General features: G+C 41.8%; 1 protein-coding gene across 8 annotated transcripts in view; it reads left to right on the forward strand.

The window, feature by feature from the left end:
* Positions 1 to 20,257, forward strand: part of Atp8a1 (ATPase phospholipid transporting 8A1) — a 242,556-nt gene extending 222,299 nt beyond the window's left edge. For all 8 annotated transcript variants that reach the window (XM_087582508.1, NM_001426995.2, XM_087582503.1 and 5 more), the window contains 4 exon segments: positions 7,129 to 7,217; positions 7,913 to 8,005; positions 14,340 to 14,431; positions 15,719 to 20,257. In XM_087582508.1, the coding sequence (XP_087438634.1) occupies positions 7,129 to 7,217; positions 7,913 to 8,005; positions 14,340 to 14,431; positions 15,719 to 15,816 (372 nt within the window). In that variant the 3' untranslated portion in view covers positions 15,817 to 20,257.
* Positions 20,258 to 21,312: the final 1,055 nt, after the last annotated feature.

The following is a 21,312-nucleotide window of genomic DNA, read 5'->3' on the forward strand; positions in this document are numbered from 1 at the left end:
CCACCATGGTGTTTCACAGCCGGTCATCACGGTGCAGATTCGAAGCCCAGCTCTTCGCTGTCTGATAGCTCTTGATGGTCGGATGCTGATAGAAGCTTCCCAGCATCTGAGGCAGCCGCCATGATAGCATCCTGCGTATACAGAATTTATGTTAGACTGTAAAACACAATATGGATGTTACGGTTGTATATCTCAGCTCCCAGGGTAGCAAAGAATAGTTTTGTCTCGGGTTTGTTGAAGCAGATCCTTCCGGCCACTGGCGGTGAGTGGCCGAGAGAGGAATCTCCAGCAGGAAAGACCCCATGGGTGACTGAGGTTGGGTGGGATGGATTGAAATTGGAATGTGGCCACACACACAGTCTATTTTTTCCAAAGAAATATGCAACTGCTACTATGGGCAGAAAAGGAGAAGCCACATAGGAAGAAGAGCCAAGTCGTCTCATGCGAAAAGACATAATACCTGCAATTTGAAGCCAGCCACTGAAATAGTTTTGGGGTTTTGTTGTTTTAATGATTATTTCCTGAGGATGGTGCTTCCTGACGAGATTAGCAGACACATGGGAAAGAGAGGAGAGGAACAGCAGGCTCCCAACATAAACTTAAAAGGAGGGGGGCGCTGAGAGTTCGACTGCTCCTCACAGAACAAACCCCTCTGAGTGTGGAAAGCTAAACTTAGCCAGAAAGCAGTTAACCTCCTGGGTCTGGATTACCCGAATCAACTTGCTGATGGTCTTCTCTAACGTGTTCCCTCCCTGCAAAAAGCCCCAAGTCTTCAAAGATACAAGAAAACCAGAAGACTCCACTCACCATGCCAATGAGGATGAGGGTGTAGAGTGAAGTTGTGAATGAACACAGTTAAACCTTTTGTTTTAGTTTATAGGTTAGGGGCGGAGGAAAGCAGCCATGATTGCTCTTCTAGAGAACCTGGACTTAGTTCCCAGTGTCCACATGGTTCGCAAGCATCAGCTTAACTCCAGCTATAGATCAGATGCCCTCTTCCAGCCTCTGTAGGCACCTGTACACACATGACGTGTACTTACATAGACACATATACACATAAATAGAAATAATTTTTTAAAAAACTATTTTTTAACAAAGAAAGAAAAACACATCTTTTCTGAGATTGCAATCTAACCTAAGAAAATTTCCCTCTGTATGGAAAAAGAACAAACCCAAAAGACTTGGCAAAAGTATTAAAATAATCACTATTTATATCTCGAGTGCTACTTCTAACAGTGAAAACTGATGGCTTTTGCTTTAAAAATAGAAAATTCTTAGTGAAAACTTATTAATAACTTAAGCTTAGAGTCAGTGACTTGCTTTCCAGTTTATTCAGTTAACAGATTCAGGGAAAAGCACTCTTCTGGTTCCAGTGGGATACTCCTCTGAGAAGAAAGGGTTTGCCTCAAAGCTTATCATCTAGAGGGGAAAGGAGATTAAATAAGCTTAAAACATGGTAGAACACCTGCGGGGTGCTCAGTGCTGTGGAACTGACAGAAGTCTGTGGATGGGGTCGATCTATAGAGCCCACCCAACACCACCAGCTACCAGTTGCAGGGGTCTCTGACTATCGCCACCAGCAGAGTAACCATCCCAGGGAAGCAAAAGACAGTTCGCTTCAACACGATTAAGGAGCCTGTGTTGTTTCAAACTTTGGGAATCTGGCCCTGCATAGTTTATTTCGCACATATTTAAGCATAGCACAGTTTGGTGAAAACTATCCTGGTGGTAATTAACTCGACCCCATGTGCACAACAAAGCACAAAGTAGGCTAAGGAAATAGTGGATGTGACACCTCCCATAAAGATGGGCTCTACATATTGTCAAGGAAAACAAGCTTACTGGAAGGGTCTGAGGGAGAATCAGATGTGGTCTCTGGCCACACCGATAGCACAAAGATCACCAGGCTGTTAACCATGTCAGCTCCCAGCCTTCTCATTGGATAACAAGTTATGCATCCCTCTCCTTGAAGGAACATCCTCTTGTGGTTACTAGTCCCGGTTCCCTAGTTCTAAGTTAGCAGTAAGCACAAGAGCCTTTGTGCCTCCTACTGTAAGTGTGTGTGTGTGTGTGTGTGTGTGTGTGTGTGTGTGTGTGTGTGTGTGTGTGTGTGTGGTTTAAATGACGTTATGCCACTTGAGTTGACCCCCCCCCCTTGTGAGTTGTTGGTCAGGGGAATCCAAGAAGCTACCAAAACATTACAGGCTATTGGTCTTTCCTTTGGTTTCCTCCTAGTTGTTGAAGGTAAATCCTTATTGCTGATGATACCATATACTTCAGACACAGAAGGATCCAAGCTGGATCCAACCTGGAAGCTTCCTCCCCGAGGATTAGCTTTTTTAATACCAGAAGGAACTATATAAGCTGCCAAGGAAGGGAAGTAGCCAGTATCCCACCTAGCTGTGACACTCAAGAGCCACAACAATGACCACCATGACAAGATGTCCATAAAGTACAATAGTCACCCTTACCTTCCTCTCTACTCAGGGCCTCCAAACAATCAGCTTTCTACTCATGACATTCTGTGGACAGGATCTTGAAGAACTTAAATAATATTCCCACCCATGCACAGGCATTTATTCAACCAACTGCAGGTTATCCGGTTAACTGTTGCTATTTACGGCAAATATCGATATTCCGTTACCCTGAAAAAGAATTCTAAGGTTCATCATTACACTGACTAAAACCCAACTGCTCGGTGGGCTCTTTATTCCATCCTCTCCACATCTTGCTTAAGCTGCCACGCGCTTGTCTGAGAGGCGGTGGTCACTTCACCATCCCTGGGACCCTGGAGCCTTGTAGGACTGGTGATCACAAGGCATATTCACGACACACAGAAGCTGGGTAGAATTTGACAGTACCGAAACTAAATGATCAAGTTAATAGGAGTGACTGATTGTGTCCCCCACCTCTCTCCCAAAGGCTAATGCATTCCAAGGGGAATCTATGAATTTTTACAAGTGTCTGTTGATCACAGCTCTCCACACCCCACAACTGTGATGGTACATGTTTTAAAATTTGATTTAATGTAGTTTGATTGTTTGTTTGTTTGTTTGTTTGTTTGTTTTTATAACTGTAGAGAATAGTTGTCATTGATAGCTTGCTACAGCTTTTGAGAACAAAAGGCCTGGTCTTGCCTGTCTATTGTGGTCTACTCATGGGAAGACAAGTGGGTTCTCTTTATGAGACTAGCACAGAATCACATGCATTTGAGACTCACCCTAAGCGTGCTTACCCTTTTCACTCATTTCCCTTGAACATGTGGAAGTTCTGCATATCGAATTTTGGAGATTTTTTTCTCCCCTCGATATTTTTAAATATGGAAACACTTGTATAAAGCCTTATCTAGACAGTATCACTTCTTGGGTTTTGTGGGTTTGTTCTTTTGATTTTATTGGAGTGCTGTGGCCTCCCACACAGTACACGAATGGTCTATCCACTTTAGAATATTCTCCAGGCCTCTTCCTTGAGAGTTTTCACATTGCCAGTTTTTGTTCACATTAGCTTGTAGCTCCTTTGAATTTGTATCACTTTCTCTTACACAAAAGGGAATGAGGCAGAAGAACAAAGAAAGAGAAGAAGGAAAGAAAGAAGAAACTGTCTGCCTAAGCTTTAAGCCAGACATGGTGCCATGTGCCTATAACCCTCGCCCTCAGGAGGCAGAAGCAGATAGCTCATGTTCAAGTTTAAAGCTAGCCTGGGCTACGTAGCAAAAACCTTTTCTTTAAAAAAAGAAAGGAAGGAAGAAAGAAAAGAAAGTCACCAAGTTTTGAAGCACTGTTTTCTTAATAACTCCACTATAAGATTGATATATATTCTCCATTTCATGTGAGCAAATTTATGTAAGACTGGTATACTTAACAAAGCCCCCTCCTGTTAGCAAATCTGTAAGCCTGAGACTTTATTAGTGATCAGTTTACATTGACCTATACTGTATGTTGACATCGGAAAATATCACCTAAGACAAGCATATCTATGTATAAAGCGATCAAACACATAAAATTTATGGACTGATTTGTACTTAACTTGATAAGAGAAAACCTCCCATCCTTAAAGCTCATGGGACACATGGAGATGACAGTCCACTAAAGAATTCCAAAATTTAAGATAAAGCTAGGAGAACACATCAATAATTATGAATGCGGCCGTGCTGCACTATGGAGTTTAGTTCCTAAACCCACTTGGTAGCTGAGGAGTCAGACTGAAAAGTTACTCTCCATGGAGTCCTGGTGGCTGTCATGGGTGCTGGCAGACCAAGTCAAAGGCTGCGGGGCACCAGGCCTGCTCTGCCTGGGGTTCTTTTTTCTTTTGAGAGCCATTTGTAGGTAATGGAGAGTCAGAGCAAGTAAGAGTGCCTTCCCAACCTTTCTAGTGGCAAAGTCTGAGACCAACAAGAACCTTGCGGCCAAAGGTTGACCGGCAGGCAGCAAATTTGAGTTCCCTTCCCTCTGTCCGGTTGAACTTGGGCAGGCTGATTGTGAAGACCGTCTCTCTTGTGTGGAAATGCTGGCGTTCCTGGTCTTGTGTCTCCTCTGGGCCAGTTGCACAATAAGCTGACTTTTTTTCAAGTACTCTTCTGCAAGTTTATGTGAAAATCTGAGCGTTTCCCCTGGCTGGCTTGTATGTTCCATTAGAGTTAGCCCTGGTTTATTTTGAAGCCCTAGAGCTCCCACCTGGATCTTGGGGCCTCAGCAGAGACAAATGGTTACTTGTTCCCCAGGCAGGGCACAAGCAGGCCTGCAGTGTACCAACCACAAGGCCCTAAGCGTTTAGACCCCCTTCTGAAACCCCTCCACTTCTGTGGCAAATTCCATTTGGTTTCACAAGACCTGGAAGAGGACAAGGGACACTTGGCACTGCCCCCCAGTCTCCCACGTTCAGGACCATTTGCTAACCCCTCTAAGGGGGAGCCCCAGACCAACCCTGAACAGCAGCTCCCATAAGCGCCATTGTCTGCGCACGGCTGGCCTTTTCCCAGCTGACCTGCCTGCAAGTAGGGAAATGTGAAAAGTTAGAGACAAACTGGCTTCCACAGAGGGAAAGGAGCTTTCTTGTACAGAAAGGAAGGAAATACCTCTGTGGATTTAATTTTTTTTCCCCTCCTCTTCATCCAAAAAAAAAAAAAAAAATACAAAGAGACTCTCTGTCTTAAATGGGACGTCGGCTTTAAATCTTTTTAGGTTTGGATTAACGCTGCAAAAGAAAAAAATCTGACAGGCTTTCAGATATGACTCAGAAAAAGTTTCCCCCCCTTCAATTCCTGTTGTTCGTTTGTAAAGCCAAAGGCCAGTGGCTGAATAGTAGGCTGTAGTTACCCCCTCCGTCATTAGCATGACAATGGTCAGAATTAGCAGCCTGCGGGATCCAAGTTTTTCTAGTCTGCCTAGACGTTTAACTCTAGGTTAATACGCGGTGGCCAAAGGCAAGAAGAAGTCTTTCTTCTCTTGCCCTCAACATTAAAATACATTAAAAGTAAGCCAGGAAGACGTGTTTTCGTCTATATGACTTAGCATCTCATCTTACCCTTTTCCCCAGAAAGAAATAGATATGAAAGGGTTTTGGTTTTGTTTAGGGTTTTTTGTTTTGTTTTGTTTTGTTTTGCTTTGTTTTCTAATAACTGTTACCTTCCTAGAAAGCGTCCTTGAATGGAAACAAAGGCCTGGGAGCGGATAGACATTTCCTGTTACATAGTTACGGTTGGCTTTCACTATTGAGGATGTCAACAAACGTGTCCCAGATCATGTTTTGCTTATTAAATAAAGTGACTTTTATGGGCATATTTTTCACTAGTTGATGTCTAGAATATGGGTGCAGTTCTTCAGAACCCATGCAGCAGATTTTATTTTCTGAGTTTTGTTTTGTTTGTTTTTAATGATGACATGATTTTATTTTAAATGGACAAGGGATGTCAGCCCTGTACTGGGGGGAGGGAGAAAAACGTCCATATCAGTAGCCTGTGTTCCTGCAGGGTAAAATGGGAGTACTTCCTGGTACCTGTTTGAGAGTCAAAATGAAGAGGGGGCCCAAATCATAATTTAAAAGTAATTATCTTCCTGTATGATGAGGATCGACTGACTACAACTGAGAATAATTGTTACTGTAGCTAGAATTAAATGCTAGATCATTTTTATTACTGAATCCAAGTTTAAAAAACAAATAAAACCCCAGCCCTGCCTGTGTGATTTGTAGCAGGATGTAAGTGTGTGTTAGCTGACAGCTTTGCACTGTAGTATAATAGTATATTTACAGACAAAAGGGCGCTGTGTATATCTTTTATTGTGCAACCCAGTTCTTTTTAAACAATGATATTTTATTTTAATCCCAAACAACTAATAGAATTTATTACTTTTTTTAAATCACAGAACTATTTTTGCTTATAATCTGACAGGCTCCGATACACAACTTAAGATTTAATACGATGGGATAATTAAAGTTGATTTTAGTATACCTTTATTTGAGTTTCACATACTAGACATTTGGGTTGACTTTAGCAAAAATAGATGTGCACTGATAAAATTTATGTAAATCATTGAGCCAAAATGAGATTATGTCTATCCACTCGCCCAAAATAATCAAGTTGTTATTTTCATAGATATTTTAATTTGATTGCACCATAGTCATAATATATCTGGATGATTTTTTTAATGGCTTGCAATGTGATAAGTATAAAGTCAATATTCATGTGCCAGAATTGGTAAATCTTGTTTCTAAATATGAATTATCTTATATGCATTTGATTTCATTTAAATCAAGAGCGTATTTGATTTCTAGATTGATAATGATACTCTATTAGAAAAGGTCAAAATTTACATTTCATGCCATCAAGCACAATAATTTTTAAATCCATATATTGTATGTGTATATACATGTGTATATATATATATATATATGAAAAGATTTGATGCGTGATTAAACCTTCTCCATCAGCTCCTTGAGAGGAAAAGGGTGTGTAAAGGCATTTCATGACAAATATGGCTTTAAATTACAAATATTTTAAGACTGAATTCAGAGCATTGTCTTCCCCCCTTATAAGACAGTATTGAAGCTTCCTTCCTTAAATTAAGCTAAGCGTGAGTGGCATATGTTGTAGCTATGGGAAGTGACAGCTGTCTGTGATGATGTCCACAGGCAGCCATGCTCTTCAGCTCTGGAGTCTTCTGGGTGGGCCTGCTCTCTATCCCCGTGGCGTCCTTGCTCCTGGATGTGCTGTACAAAGTGTGAGTATGAGATATTTGGCTAAATAGGCAAAAACATGCATGCACACCAACCCTTGGGGGTCTGTGGTTCTCAAACACGTAAACTTTGCAAAGTAGGTACCAGTAGTGTTTACTAATTTTAAAGACGGAAGGCATGACTCAAGAATGAGAAAACTAAATTAGTTTAACAAGCAAAATGAGAAAGAAAGTGGATGCGTTCAGGTGACGTCAAAGAGAGGCGCCTTGGTTGGATTGGAGAAAATTACATCAGAAAATATCTGGGTTTTTTTTTTTAGAAATCACTTGCAAGGCCTCAAAACAGAAAAGAAAAGAAGATTTTTACCTCCAGACATGTTTTTAGTTGTTATGAAAAGAAATCCCTTGCTTCCCTGGTTCTAAACATATATAAAATATAAAGGCAACAAAAACTTTATGATTTTTCTTAATAGTTACGTTTTAAATGATGCTGTCTTGTAGCATAGTTATCAAAGTTAATGATGTGTTCGTTTAGTGTTTTAGAATCATAAATCTCAATTATTTGTTAAGACTATTGTCCCTGTATTGCTAAGCAAAAGTGTCCTAGCTTTTTAAGGCTTGTGAAAGCTCTGCTTGTCCCTCGTTGAAGCCATGCTTGCCGATGGCGTGACAGTAAGTCACAGGTCCCCGTCCATGTCCTTTGTAGGACAGTGTCCATGCAAATTCTTTTCTCCCCACAGCATCAAGAGGACAGCCTTTAAAACATTGGTGGATGAAGTTCAGGAGCTCGAAGCAAAATCTCAAGACCCAGGCGCAGTCGTACTTGGCAAAAGGTAAAAGGCGATGGAATATGCTCTTTCAAAGGACAGTTTTACATTTTGTTCTTATAGGTGGTGAAAAATAATCCAAAAGCAGGTATTTATCATCTGACTTGGGATGGGCGACATTTGATTTTTGTAATCAGACAAAAATCTCAAGACAGGTCTATCATAATTAGTGTGTTGTCTTAGACAAGTTCTTAATGAAATGAGCCTCAATTTTTCTCATCAATAAAGTGGGACTCATATGCCTACTTTAACGTGGCTGTAAGGCTTGAGTGACGCAATGGAAACAGAGAGGCATCGACCTTTAGTCACAGCAATTAGGTGGCTGAGGTAAGTAATCGTAAGTTCGAGGCCAGCCTTGGCTACATGAGAAATTTCAGGCCAACCTCAGTTACCTACTAAGACCTCGTCTCTAAAGGCAAAGTAACGAGCTGAAAGCAAGACTATAAATATGCGGCACAGTGACAAGTGTTTATTATTTTATGGCAAATTTTTAAAGGAAAGGAATTTTTTATTTCGAAAGAGTATCAGTAATTTTTAAAGGTCTGCAGTCGGAATTATGATTTGCATTTTCATCTCAGTGTGTTCTGGGAACCAGTCTAGATCCAGGTCATCCCAAGAGTGAGTGCCACTCTCCAGGCTTTTTCCCTTGCCACCACATCCTCCAAACACACAAGGCTAGATGGCAAATAAATCCATTAACTACACAAAGCACTGTTAAAAGAAAATCAACGACACTCGATGTAAAATAAAAACGAAACTATGCAGAAAGCGCTGGGAATTCACTTGATTTTTCTCCCATCCTACTAACCGGCCCAGAGGTTTTGTCCGAAGCCCACAGGAGATTTTTTTTTTTTTTAATCAAGCACTATGTCACCTAGTCTTGCTTTGGCATTTTTATTCAGTTTGACAGACTGGGATTGATGTCTGAGTGGAGCTGAAGCTGCGGCCCCTGACACACTGCTGGGGAGTGCTGTTTTGGGTGTAATGGCCCCAGCATAGCTCGAGTGCACCTGGTCAGGTCCTCCAGGCTCCTCCTTTGTGATCTGTGTACACGGACCCACTGAACCCAGACAGCAAGCAGCACGATGCCAACATTTCCTCTCCAGCTAAAAGCACGGGAGCTCAGAGAGATTGGATCCCGAAAACTGTCAGCCTTGAGCCTAGGCCAGTTGATTTGAGAGGTCCTGCTCCAAAGAATGATTGAGCATCACAGGGTTCATCACAGAAAAAGCACCTGTTCTGCGACCTGGGACCACATTCCTTCTGTCTTTGGTCTCTCTCTTTGTTTCAGTGATACAAAGGGTAAGGAAACATTCTAGCTCATAAAACTGAATAAAGCTGTGTAGTATGAGTTAGGAGAGAAAGGCCACTGATGACACTGCTTCTGTCCTTCAAGTATGTTCTCATTTGCACGTATGTTGGCAAGGCCTGCATTAGCCTTATAATGTGCCTGTTACTGACATGGTCACAAGGACTGGAATGCGGTCTCCACATCCTATCATCCTATGCATCTGCAATGTGTGTAGCTCCTTCCATTAAGTAAGGAGTAAATCAGTGGGACCTGGAAGAGGGCTTAGGGGTTAAGAGCACTTGTTACTCTTGTACAGGACCTACCTGGCACCCACATGGCAGCTCACAGCTGTCAATAAACCCAATTCCAGGAGCTCTGACACCCCCTTTTGACTTCCACCAGCACCAAGCATGTATGTTGTGCACATGCATACATGCAGACAAGACACAGGACACATAAAATAGAGTTTGAAAAAATCAATGGGTGGAGGTAAACCAGAAAGAAATGGATTATACCCCCATAGAACCACTCTGTCAAAAAGACTTCAGGCATTCTCCCCTCAGTTTTCCCACCTCATTTGCCCTTTGAAATATCTATTCAGCCTTCCACCGGGAATGAGTTAGGTAAATTGACTAACTACAACAAGCCAAGCGCTGGCCCAGCACATACCTGCATTCGTGCTGCCCACTGGTGATCAAGGAAAACATGGTAACTTCCTGTCAAAAATCAGCTCAGGGAAGGGCAAAGCAGAGACCAGAGCTGGAAGACAGCCTAGGGGAAAAAAGCATTTGCTGTGCAAGCATAAGACTGGGGTCAAGTCTCCGGCACCATGTAAAAGCTGGGTGTGCTCACCCTTGCCTGCAACCCCTGCACTTTGGAGGGGTGGAGGCTGGAGGATTGCTGGGGCTTACTAAAGTCAGCCTATTTCCAAATTTAGTGAAAACCTTGCCTGTAAAGAATAAGGTGGGAAGTGATAAAGCAGGACCCCTGATGGCCTCACGCCCTTCACAGTATTTAAATAGGCAACACTCAAACAAGATATTGGGGATGGGGGATGATAAGGGATTATGGAGAGACTGTGGCCTTGTTGGGGACAGAGCAAGTCTTGGCTATGACTGGAGTATATGTGATGTGTAATGGTAAGGAGACTTGCAGTTTGATTCTCAACTGTAGACATTAGCCGTCAGAGCGTGCTAATCTGTTTTTTAACAGATCTGAGCTCAGGGTCTTTGGGTCAGGCTTCACCAACTTTCCCACTGCTCGTCCCGTAGTCTGAGCATACAGAAGAGCCTGGGGAATGTGGATGATTTGGTCGTGGAGGAGCAGGATGCTCATGAGCCTCTTGGTATTGTTTCTTTTTTTTTTGGTTCTTTTTTTCGGAGCTGGGGACGAACCCAGGGCCTTGCGCTTCCTAGGTAAGCGCTCTGCCACTGAGCTAAATCCCCAGCCCCCTTGGTATTGTTTCTTAATGGAAAGCAGTTTCGGCATAGTCCTAGAACTAACGAAATCTATGTTCCAGCTTTCGCTCTGGTATTTATGTCAGTATGGCAGACATACTCTATGGGACATGAAGAAGCGTAGAGGAAAGGTGTTCTGGGGCCAAGAAGATCCATTGGCAGGATAGTTCTATGACATCTTTAGCACCTGCGTTCAGGTCTATTGAACCCACATTGAAATCCAGGCATGGCCGAGCATGCCTGTAAAGTCAGCACTGCGAGGCCAGAGACTCATCTGTGGAGACAGACACTTGCCAATCAGTGAGCTTCTGGTTGACTGACAGACCCCGTCTCAAAAATTGAAGGCAGAGGATGATCAAAAACATAGACACCGTCCATCCCTCGTCACGTTCATGCACACGTATGTGTGCACAGCTGCACTAGTGAATAACATTCGACCTATCGTTACAGTGAAAGGGGGTGGAGGATTGCTTCCTCCTGGGCAGAGATTAGGCCATCAGGGTGTTGACCCATTCTTTCAGCCACACTGCTATCTCGCCATGTTGTACATTAACCCATTCATGACTAGACATGTGTTTACTTGTGGAGGAAAGGGTTTATCTTCGTTTACAGGTTACCATCATCCGGGGAAGCCAGGCCTGGGACTGAAGGCAGAAACCAGGGAAGAATGTTACTTACTGGTTTCTGTTCTCAGCTTCTTTTGTACAGAGTCGAGGCCCACTAGCTCAGGATGCCATGACACAGGTGAGCCTTGGCCCAGAGCCCACAGTAGGCTGAGCGCTCCCACATTAATTAGCAATCAAGAAAATGCCCTCACAGAGTTGCCCAGAGGCCAGCCTGCTGGAAGCAGTTCCTCAGTTGAGATTCCCTCTTCTTGTATATGTCTAGGTTTATGTCAAGTTGATAAAAACTTACCAGCTCACCAAACCAATAAATGCCACTTTACTACCCTTCAAAAGTGACCAAAATTCCTTTAAAATAACACATTCTTTGACTGTATATGAGTTTTTACCAACAGTAACATATTTCAGTGTTTCTAGAAGAAATACTATATTTAAACACAGTATCTTTTCATTCACTTCCAGCAAATACCTAAGTTACAAGGCTGTCCTGAGTTAGAAATAAAGCAACAATGTTTAAATGATAGTTACTGTGTGGTTGCATTAAACAGACTTGGAATTTGCATATCTTGGTATGTAAATGAAAGGCCCTACTAGACTGAGAGAAACTGCTCCCTAGGAATTGTAATAGATGTGGTTCGAGTGCAGCTACATCTTGTTCCTTCTTCTCTCTTCTGTCACGCTGAGTAAAGCTATCCGTCAACAAAAACTCTAAACTTTTACTATACTTATTTAATATGTTATCCAAATATTATAATGGGACCCAATAGTAAACTTGGTCCCCATAAACATGGATGATATAAAAGTGCATCAATTTTGAAAGGATAAATTATTTCCTAAGGGTAGAATAAGGAACAGAAATCCAGCTTACCATCACTTCTAATTTATGACGCACCCTGCTGCAGATGGCATTTATATTCCAGAGTAGGGGACTCTGCTACAGGAGAATGAAAGCAGAAAACAGTCACCAAGGAAAGAAGGCAGCAACAAAAAGATACTTGCTTTCTCAGCGTAAGGTGATGTGAGGCCGTCAAGAGTTAAGCCCAAGTGCAGGAGTAGCTCTTTCACACCAAGCCAAGGTTAAGCACAAACTGAGGCCGATCCTTACAAAGTACCTTATCTAATAAAATCCTTGGGGTCTGGGGGACAGGGGTAGGAGAGACCAGCACTTGTTGACTGCTTCTTAAGTGTCAGTCACTTTGCCAGGGAGTTATGCATTGTCCTCCCACTATAAGTGAGATGACCAAGGAAGGTTTGTCTGTTGTGACCCATCTAACAAGTAGCAGACTCAGAATGGAGTCAAAAACAGACTTCAAGGTCGATGCTCTTTCCTGATGGATGTGCTTCTTCCCCAAGAAGGTCTCAGTGCTGATAGATAGATAGATAGATAGATAGATAGATAGATAGATAGATAGATAGATAGATAGACAGACAGACGGACGGACAGATGGACAGACAGCAGAAAAAAGCACCATGCTTTGTATTTCAGTTGCTGAATTATAGAGGATAAAGTCCATCCCTAGACATCTTCAAGTATTGGAAGGCCACCCTGAAACCTAGAAATAGAATTTGGGGAAGAAGCTGCCAGAATATTCCTTCCCTCTCCTCCAGCCTTCTATAAGGATCTTAGCCAGAAACCCTGTGATCCTTAGATTGCCCCATGCTCCATGCCTGCACTCCCAAACTCCACAAAGGAATTGCCCATTTTAGTGCCCTTAGCATCTAGAAGCTGTAGTGTAGATCGGAAAAGGAGGAAAGGGGGAGTACCTCGTCAGAGATGACCCTTTCCCTTTGTGTGTGGCAGAAATGGTTTACAACTAACTGGATTGATGCTGGACTTTTCCATGAATTTGTTTTCTTTTTTTTTTAATGAAGCTAATTCCCAGCGACAATAAAATATGTCTAGCAAGTCCTAGTTAGCGTCCCTGGGCTTCAAAACTATGTGAGGGAGATTAATACGAATGTCAACATTTCTAAACAGTTGCCTTCAGTTTTTGCCTCAATGTCCGTGTAATTCATTTCTACAATGGGGAAGATCTTTTTTATGTTTGTGTATATGATAAAGATAATTCCATTTCTGGCTTTCAAAATAAGATGGCAAAACACAGAACTAGCATAATTTACAGCAGCTTCACTAGAGCTTGTGTAGTGAGGGAAAGAACAAGATGGGAATTGTTTTCAGCTGATGCACTTCCAGTTGTTAAAAGCCCCCTGCGTGGGCTACTCACTTGAGAGCACAGACACCTTCACTGCACCTATGCTGACCGCTCTGTGCAATGGAAAAGCATTGTATAAATCAGCTGCTAGAGAGACAGCATCATCGGGAAGGCGGAGGCCTGTGTGCATGTGGCCGATTCGCTCAGATTCTTCCATCCAACAAATGTTTGGATTCCTGTCGTGAGTCACTGCACTGCACATAGCAGAGGAAAGGATGGTTAATTCTGTGGACCGCTCTGTGGAGGCCAGGCTAGGCATTTATGAATTATGGAATTTTTCTGATTAAAAAGGATTAAGATTTTTCGTATTTTTTTTCATTTCTTTAGTATTAACTAAAACTCTCATTTTATATCAGAATATGTCAGAGTGTGAGCAAGATACAGTGTGGCTAAGATAGCTGCTTTTAAACCCTGAAAGTTCTGTATTTACAATACATACAGGGAGGCAATTTAAGACCAGAGGTGATTTGATAACTTGTTACTACTTGTGTGAACAGATTCTGTATCCGTTTGATTTACGTATAACGGTGTTGGGTACAGAAACCTTATTTTTCCTAGATTATCATGCAGGGAAAGGCTTCAAAAGTGTCTAAACACTTACGATCTCATTTGCTGTCTGGGGAAATAGAATAAAAAAAGAAGTCCATACCTCGGATTCTCCGGCTTTTGTTCTGTCTAGCTCTGCTGGTCGTCCTGAGAGTGCGGCTCCCTGAGCTGACAATGTATCTCACTCACACTTTTGTGCCTACTTCACAGCCTCACGGAGAGGGCACAGCTGCTCAAAAATGTCTTTAAGAAGAACCACGTGAATCTGTACCGCTCTGAGTCCTTACAACAGAACCTGCTCCGTAAGTACTAAACTTTTGACTAAATGAACTCCCTGTGCTCTGCGGATCCCAGCACGCAGCAGAGCCGTGTGTTCAATGTGTACCATATAGCTAACTATTTAAAATCCATGATTTTAAAATTTTGCAACATGATATATAAAAAACAAATGATTGGTTAACAAACCCATGGGCTACACCATCTCCCAGTTAATGATGAATTTTAAAACGCTGCTCTCTTTTCATTCCTTGAAGCCTTAAATCTTAAAAAGAAACAGTAAGATAAATCTTAACTCTTAAAAGCTGCCTGTGTTGTTATCTTTTCGACTTGCATAACTCTGCCAGAGTCCTTTCATGCAATGCAAAGAAGCGTATATTTTCCCCTTCAAAAATATTTATGCATATTTAGAGTTGGAAGAAGTTATTAGGTATCTCACCCTCTTAACATTTCAAGGACCTGAAAGAGAACATAATATATACAGCCCTAGAGTAAATTTATTGATGTCAGTAATATATCTTTTATTTTGTGTTTCCACATGTAATTTACTTTCCTTTATATATGCCCATGTTTAGTGCTTTTGGACTTTATATATCAAGGGGCCTTTTCCAAAGATGTGATCCCCCTAAGGGTCATCTCCTATCCCCACACTCTCTCTGACCATATAAAACATCAGTGCCGTGTGTGTGTGTGTATGCGTGTGTGTGCACGTGCGTGCACTCGCTGGGAGGCAAAGAGAATGTCTCATAAAGAAAACAGGCCTCTCTTCCACCACTGGCAATTTCTGTGTGTTCCTCTTATGATCATGTATCTATCTATAGAGAATAACAAATGATCGTGTATCTATTTATGGAGAATAGGGTGGTGTTTGCATGTGTGTGCTCATGGTAGAATAATTTAACCAAGCTAATTAATACATCCCTCTGTTCACCTATTCCAAACTTCTCACTTGGCACCTGCCTAAAAAGCGTATCCAATGCTGTGATCAGATTCTGAGCCCTTCCAGTCACAAGGAAACAAACATTAAGGGAGTGGACTTGCTATGTGGTTCTGAGGCCCAAGGGAGATGTTCCAGCTTCAGCCTCGTGTTATGGGAAGTAGAATTTAGAGGATCCACACTGGCAGCCACTGGTCCTTCCACTCTTCCTTTTTGCTGCTGAACTTGTGTGTTTTCCAGGTGTTAAACATGAGTGCTCCTTGTTCCTGAGGGTGGGAAGGATGTATCAGCTCTCCCAGCAGATGGTGGCACACTATAACTGACAGTAATTTCCAGTGAGTTCATTAACTGATTTCTGCTCTTTCATTGCTTACAGACGGCTATGCTTTCTCTCAAGATGAAAATGGCATCGTCTCACAGTCTGAAGTGATTAGAGCCTATGATACCACGAAACAGAGGCCAGATGAGTGGTGATTGGCAGACCTAAGCCACCGCCCCCCCCCCCGCTGTGTCTCTTTTTTTGAGGAGCGCTGTCACAGTCTAAGGTCATCACTGCAACCTGCTGACCAATTCCAGTCTGGTCCCTGGAGAGAAAAGGTGGATCTGAGCTCATCTCACAGATGGATTTCAAGGACATAAGTGCTATGTGACTGCTGTAACACCATCGTCCTTGGATGTCCTCAAGTACCTGCTGAGGCTTTGTAAACCAATACTGGAAATTACCTTGTTTCTTGCCAGAGTGCTTTCTCAAAATGGGGACAGGTCAGTGTTCACAAGCCGTCCCTCTGGGGCTGTAACTATTGTTCATTGGATCAACCACCAGTCAATCAACCATTTAAAAGAAACAACAACGGCTCAGAGACGATGTCAAGGGAAGGACTCTCGATATCCAGACTTAGAGTACAGGATATGCTGGAATAAGCCAGTTCACTCTACTGAGCCCTTCTAAACAAGGCATTAATACATGTTTGTGTCAAAGAGTGTCTTGCTAAATGTTTGCCAAAGACGTCCAGTGTTTGTGTTTCTCATTCAGTCGTCATTTGCCCAGAAATTTAAAAGAAAGTATCCTCACAGTACCTCTGTATGATCTGCATGCTTGACTCTTCAAACATGAGTGCGACTTAAAAATCTGAGCATTTCCAGGCGTTTGCTACTAAAATCTGTGATGTTGCACCTTCGGCCTTACAACCGCTTCCCTGTCTCCCTGTCGTTTGTGTTCTTCATTTGTTCTAGTCGGAGGGACGTGTGTCCGTGTAACCGTTGCTTTGACACTGACTAATTTTTTTCTTTTCTAATTGTACTGTCTGTCATTTCTGATGAACTTTAGACTCCTTTAGACGTTCCTAAAAACTATCTGGCTTCTGCTGTGTATTGAGTGATGTGGCTTGGTCTTCAGTTTTCCCCCTCCTAAGAAAATTGCCCTTACATATTTATGTGGGATTTCCACAGACCTTTGCATGGGCTTTTTGTCATGTACATAGGCTCAGCTTTTGTCCTGTGCTGTTTGTTCCTCACTGTGCGCTCCCACTGGAGACGATATATGTAGCACAGTCGGTCTCATGGTGACTACCCACATGCTTAAACCTGAAAATTCTTTCACAGTTCCCTCAGCCAACACCCCCCGAAGCAAGTCGCATACCGCTTATTGACACGAGACAAATACGTAGCCCGTTTCCCTCATTTTAAGGGCATACCTATTTGCTCAAGCCTAAAACCTTACAGTCAATGAATACTTCTCACCGTGAGTAGGGTTCGCTGATACATTTTCAAATATGTGTTCTCTCTGATTAGTTTGGCATCTCCATGAAATCTCCTGGGAAAAAAAATGCCTATTTTGCTACCAACAGTAAATGGTGAAGGGGCTGTTTAAAAACCACACCCAGTTTTCTACAGTTTTTATGGTATTTTTTTCATCTTAAAAGATAAAAAATAAAGGGGGGAGATCTAGTTTTCAGATACACTTCGGAGATTGAAACAAACTCTTCTGCCTTCTACTCCAACGCCTGTTTGCCTTTATGTGGATTACCAGCAAAATAGACCTTTAAATGTGTGCGAGGACTAGCTTGAGAAGGGGGTTTCTCCATGTTACCCCACTAAATCATTTCATTGTTTTCCTCCCTTTCTCTTGGTCTGAATTTAAAATTAGACTGTGTGTCTCTTCCTTCTCTAAATCTGTTGCTAGTTACCAATGCATCTCCGCATTCCCTGAAATAAGAGGTTCTAAAAATTCACATAATTCTAAAGGGAGCAGAGTGGACATACTCACATCTCAAACTATCCTGTTTATTAGAGCTTAGATCAGCCAACACAGAATCAAAATGTCTAACAGAACCACACACATAGAATCTAAGCTGATCTTCCAGATTGTGAGGCTGTAGACTGAGCCGTCTACCAGCTGAATCTGGAGAATGGATTCTCCTCAGCCTCCTGCTGGTGACAATTGAGGTCATAACCCCCAAAATGGCAGGTTATCCGAGAAAGGCTTGCTCCCCTCTGCTCCAGCTATCAGAGGTATCTGTCTCCAGATTCCTCACATCAGAACATCGTAAATGAGAATGGGATTTTCTGACCTCTGCATGGAAATCTAAAGTCATCCTTTTACCCTGAATCATGAATTATTTTGGTGGAATTCTTCCTCATGAGGACACTCACAGTTAGTCAGTTATATATCATACCCTGAAAATGAGACTCTCTATGCCTTTTGTCGCTGGATCCTGTGTTTGAATGACAGGCATTAACTTGGGCTCTCTGGTCTTAAGTTTGGGAGAGCACAGGGAGTGGCCATTTCGATAAAACTTGAAATAGAGTCTTGCTATTGCAGCAAGTTCATTAATCCTCGAGTTTCTAAACTTTGTCAGCTGGGGAAAAGGCACATGGTTTTACCATGGACTTGAATGGCTGCGCTCAAAGTGACTTTAAGCCTATGTTTTCTGAAATAAACAGCATATAACTCCAATTTAAAAGTCCCCAATAGGGAGGGGACTCAGGTAAATGCTGACATGACTGCTTTGTAACATATACAATCCAGAAAATACTATTTGTAGCAGAAAACCTCCTTACTTTAGAATTGAAAAGCTGGGAGGTGAATCATTCACGCTGGGTTGGGATATCGCACAGTCTCGTAGAGCACAGACTTTCTCCGTGTGTTAGATATACACCTCACAATTCACTGGTGTCTCACACCTGAAGGATGCTCTATTAGGGGAGGTATTAGCAGGAAAGCAATGTTCTGGGGAACGTAGGACACTTAACCTAGTAAATGTGCCTCTTGGCTGGGACCCCACTCAGTGTTCCCTGTGAAACAGCATCCGCAGCCAGGAGAACTTACTGGATTGCTCTCTCTCTCACCCCGGCCGGTGAAGGGAGACTGTCAATAAGGGGGCCATGGAGTGTGTTATCGTTAAAGAGTCAGGGAGTCCTTTTCCTTTCCAACAGGCAAACTGGATTCTAGAAATAACCTGCGTGTTGTCTCAGCATTTAATGATATATTTTAACTTTTCAGTTCACTGTCCCAGATAGCTGGTGTGATGTCCACAGGTTAATTTGTTCTATACTTAGCGCCACACTCATAACCTGTGACTGAGAAATGCCCTTTCGGAAAACAAATGCTAGTCAGAAAGCCACGGATGGCATCATTTTAAATCAGTGTGTAACTATTAGAAAGCTACCTGTTCATCAGACGTTTGGTTGTTGATGGTTCCTGGTCTTATAATTAAACTACAAAATTTATCAAAGAAATGCCCCACTCATTCACCCCATGGTGAGCAAGTGTGTAGGATTCCTCTGTCCGTGGCTTACAATAACACCTTGTGGCTTCTGTGCCTCTTAAATGCTTTGTAATAATGAGTATTTCTGGACTATTTCATAAACATATCATAGTCTGATTTTTCTCACATTAAAATAAAACACTTGTGAAACTTAGTTATACTTTGCTGTGTTTTAATTAACCTTCAACAGTTATTAAAGTGGAATGTAAGTTAAATTTTAAGAAAAGGAAATAAATGCCCTTCGTGTTTCATACTGATTTATTTTCTGTAGGAGAACAACTGTTTGAGTTTTTTGGTGTGTGTGTGTCTGTGTGTGAGGTTTTTTTTTTTTATAGATTTATGGTTTGCATGAATTAATATTTAAGATGATTCAGGTAAATGCATGGCTTTTGTGTAAATCCTCATATTTATTTCTGTCTTGTGAAACTTCGCCACGGCCTAAGTAGAATTGAAGCGTCAGTGGACACATTAATCGGTCCTCCACACAACTTTTTTTCTTTTAAATAAATGGGTTGTTTTACAAGTTTCAACAAATTTAGCTGAATCCTTTGTATTTAATTGAATCTTCTGTTTAGCTTGCCTCCAAGAACTCTTTAGAAAGTTCACAAAACTTCTCAGCAAATAAATCTTCCTTAAGTAGGAAGAAAGGTGGACTGGCCTGTGTGCTCACTTTGAATTAACAGCGACTTTCCTTTGGTAAGTATGCTCCAGTGGAGATGAGATTCCCAGTCATAGACTAGAAGCCATAAATGTAGCCAGTGCCCTCTGTAGCCTCTTCGGGCTCACTTCTCACCTTCTCAAGTGTATGACGTTAGAGTAAGAAGGCAGCCTTGGAAGGCAGCTGTGAAAAGCCGCAGTTTGCTTTAAAAATAAAATCGACATTCAGCTCCGTGGAAAAGCCATTCCTGCCAAAACTGCTGTAAAGATTGTGGCACTGCATGAGTGGTTCTCTCAGGTCTGTGTATCCTGATGTTTGATGCACTGTGTTTTCTACATAGTTACAAATGTTGAGTAAAATCCATTTCTATGCACTGTTCCCTGTCATCAGCCTTTTGTGAATGTGCATGTTTTAAACTGCAAATTTTAAACATTTTGTCCTCTAATTGTTACTAAAAAGAGAAAATAAACTTTACCATTACATAAAGGAACTGGCTGAAGTTTTGACTGCTACTTTTAGAAATTACGTTGCTTTATAAAAGGTTCAAATCCACAGGGGTAACCATAGTCTAAGGTGCCCTATCCATCTGATAGCATCTTAACATTTTGTTTACAGCTGTGTTTGAATCGATTTAGTTCAGCTAAATGAAATAGAAAATTACTCCTAATTTGATAGGAGAGTAGTTTGTGTAATTAACACAAATATTGTTTTGGAAAGTTGCTGTATTTCAATTTTATTGCCTAGAACTGTCTCCCAGTTATCTCTGCATTTTAATTCGGCTTGTCAGTAAACAGTTCACCAAAAAGCCTCTGTCCTTTTGTGTTGGATGAATTTTCATAGGTTTTCTAAAGCCACTTTAAAGAGAGAGGGAAGGAGAAGTGGCCAAGTTTAGCCAATAACTTGAAGAAGGAACATAAAGTAATCAAATGGGCCAAAGTACATCAAAACATGCAGTGAGTGTCGTTTTCTTTCAGAAACAAGCATCTTTTAATAAAAGTGCATCCAATGGAGACGCATTGGCAAACTGCTAGTATCGAAGTTCTTGATACAGAGCTTACTAGACATGACATTCTGAGAAGGATCTAACTTGATAACGCGATGACCTATCTGTTTAGCTTTTGGGAGCCCCTGTCCTCCTTCCCACAGACTTCCTGAGGCACCTGGTGGTGGGTCTTCTTGCAAAGCCCCAGTAAAAAAGTTTATGGAAAAGTTAACCTATGAGTTCTATTACAATTTACTCACTGAACTGTCATTCCCCTTAAAAAGGTGGTGGGGGGTGCATGTGTGTTAATACTGACACCCTGACTTAGGATGCCTTCTACTGTTGCTATAGGCAACAGCAAACTTGAAGTATAGCCTCAGTCATCCCCATTTGAAGTCTGTTTTCTCATGCTCACAGCATCTCTATCCTAAAGCTACTACTGTCATAAGAAAGAAGAAAACTCTTACCACTCTGGATAATTTTACAAGTAAGCTCATAAAAAATGTTGGAAAATATGAAATACTTTGTAGCACTTGGTCTTTATTACCTCTAAATGCAAACTA

This window comes from Rattus norvegicus, chromosome 14 (assembly GCF_021556685.1).
Source record: "Rattus norvegicus strain SHRSP/BbbUtx chromosome 14, alternate assembly SHRSP_T2T, whole genome shotgun sequence".
Classification (NCBI taxonomy): domain Eukaryota; kingdom Metazoa; phylum Chordata; class Mammalia; order Rodentia; family Muridae; genus Rattus; species Rattus norvegicus.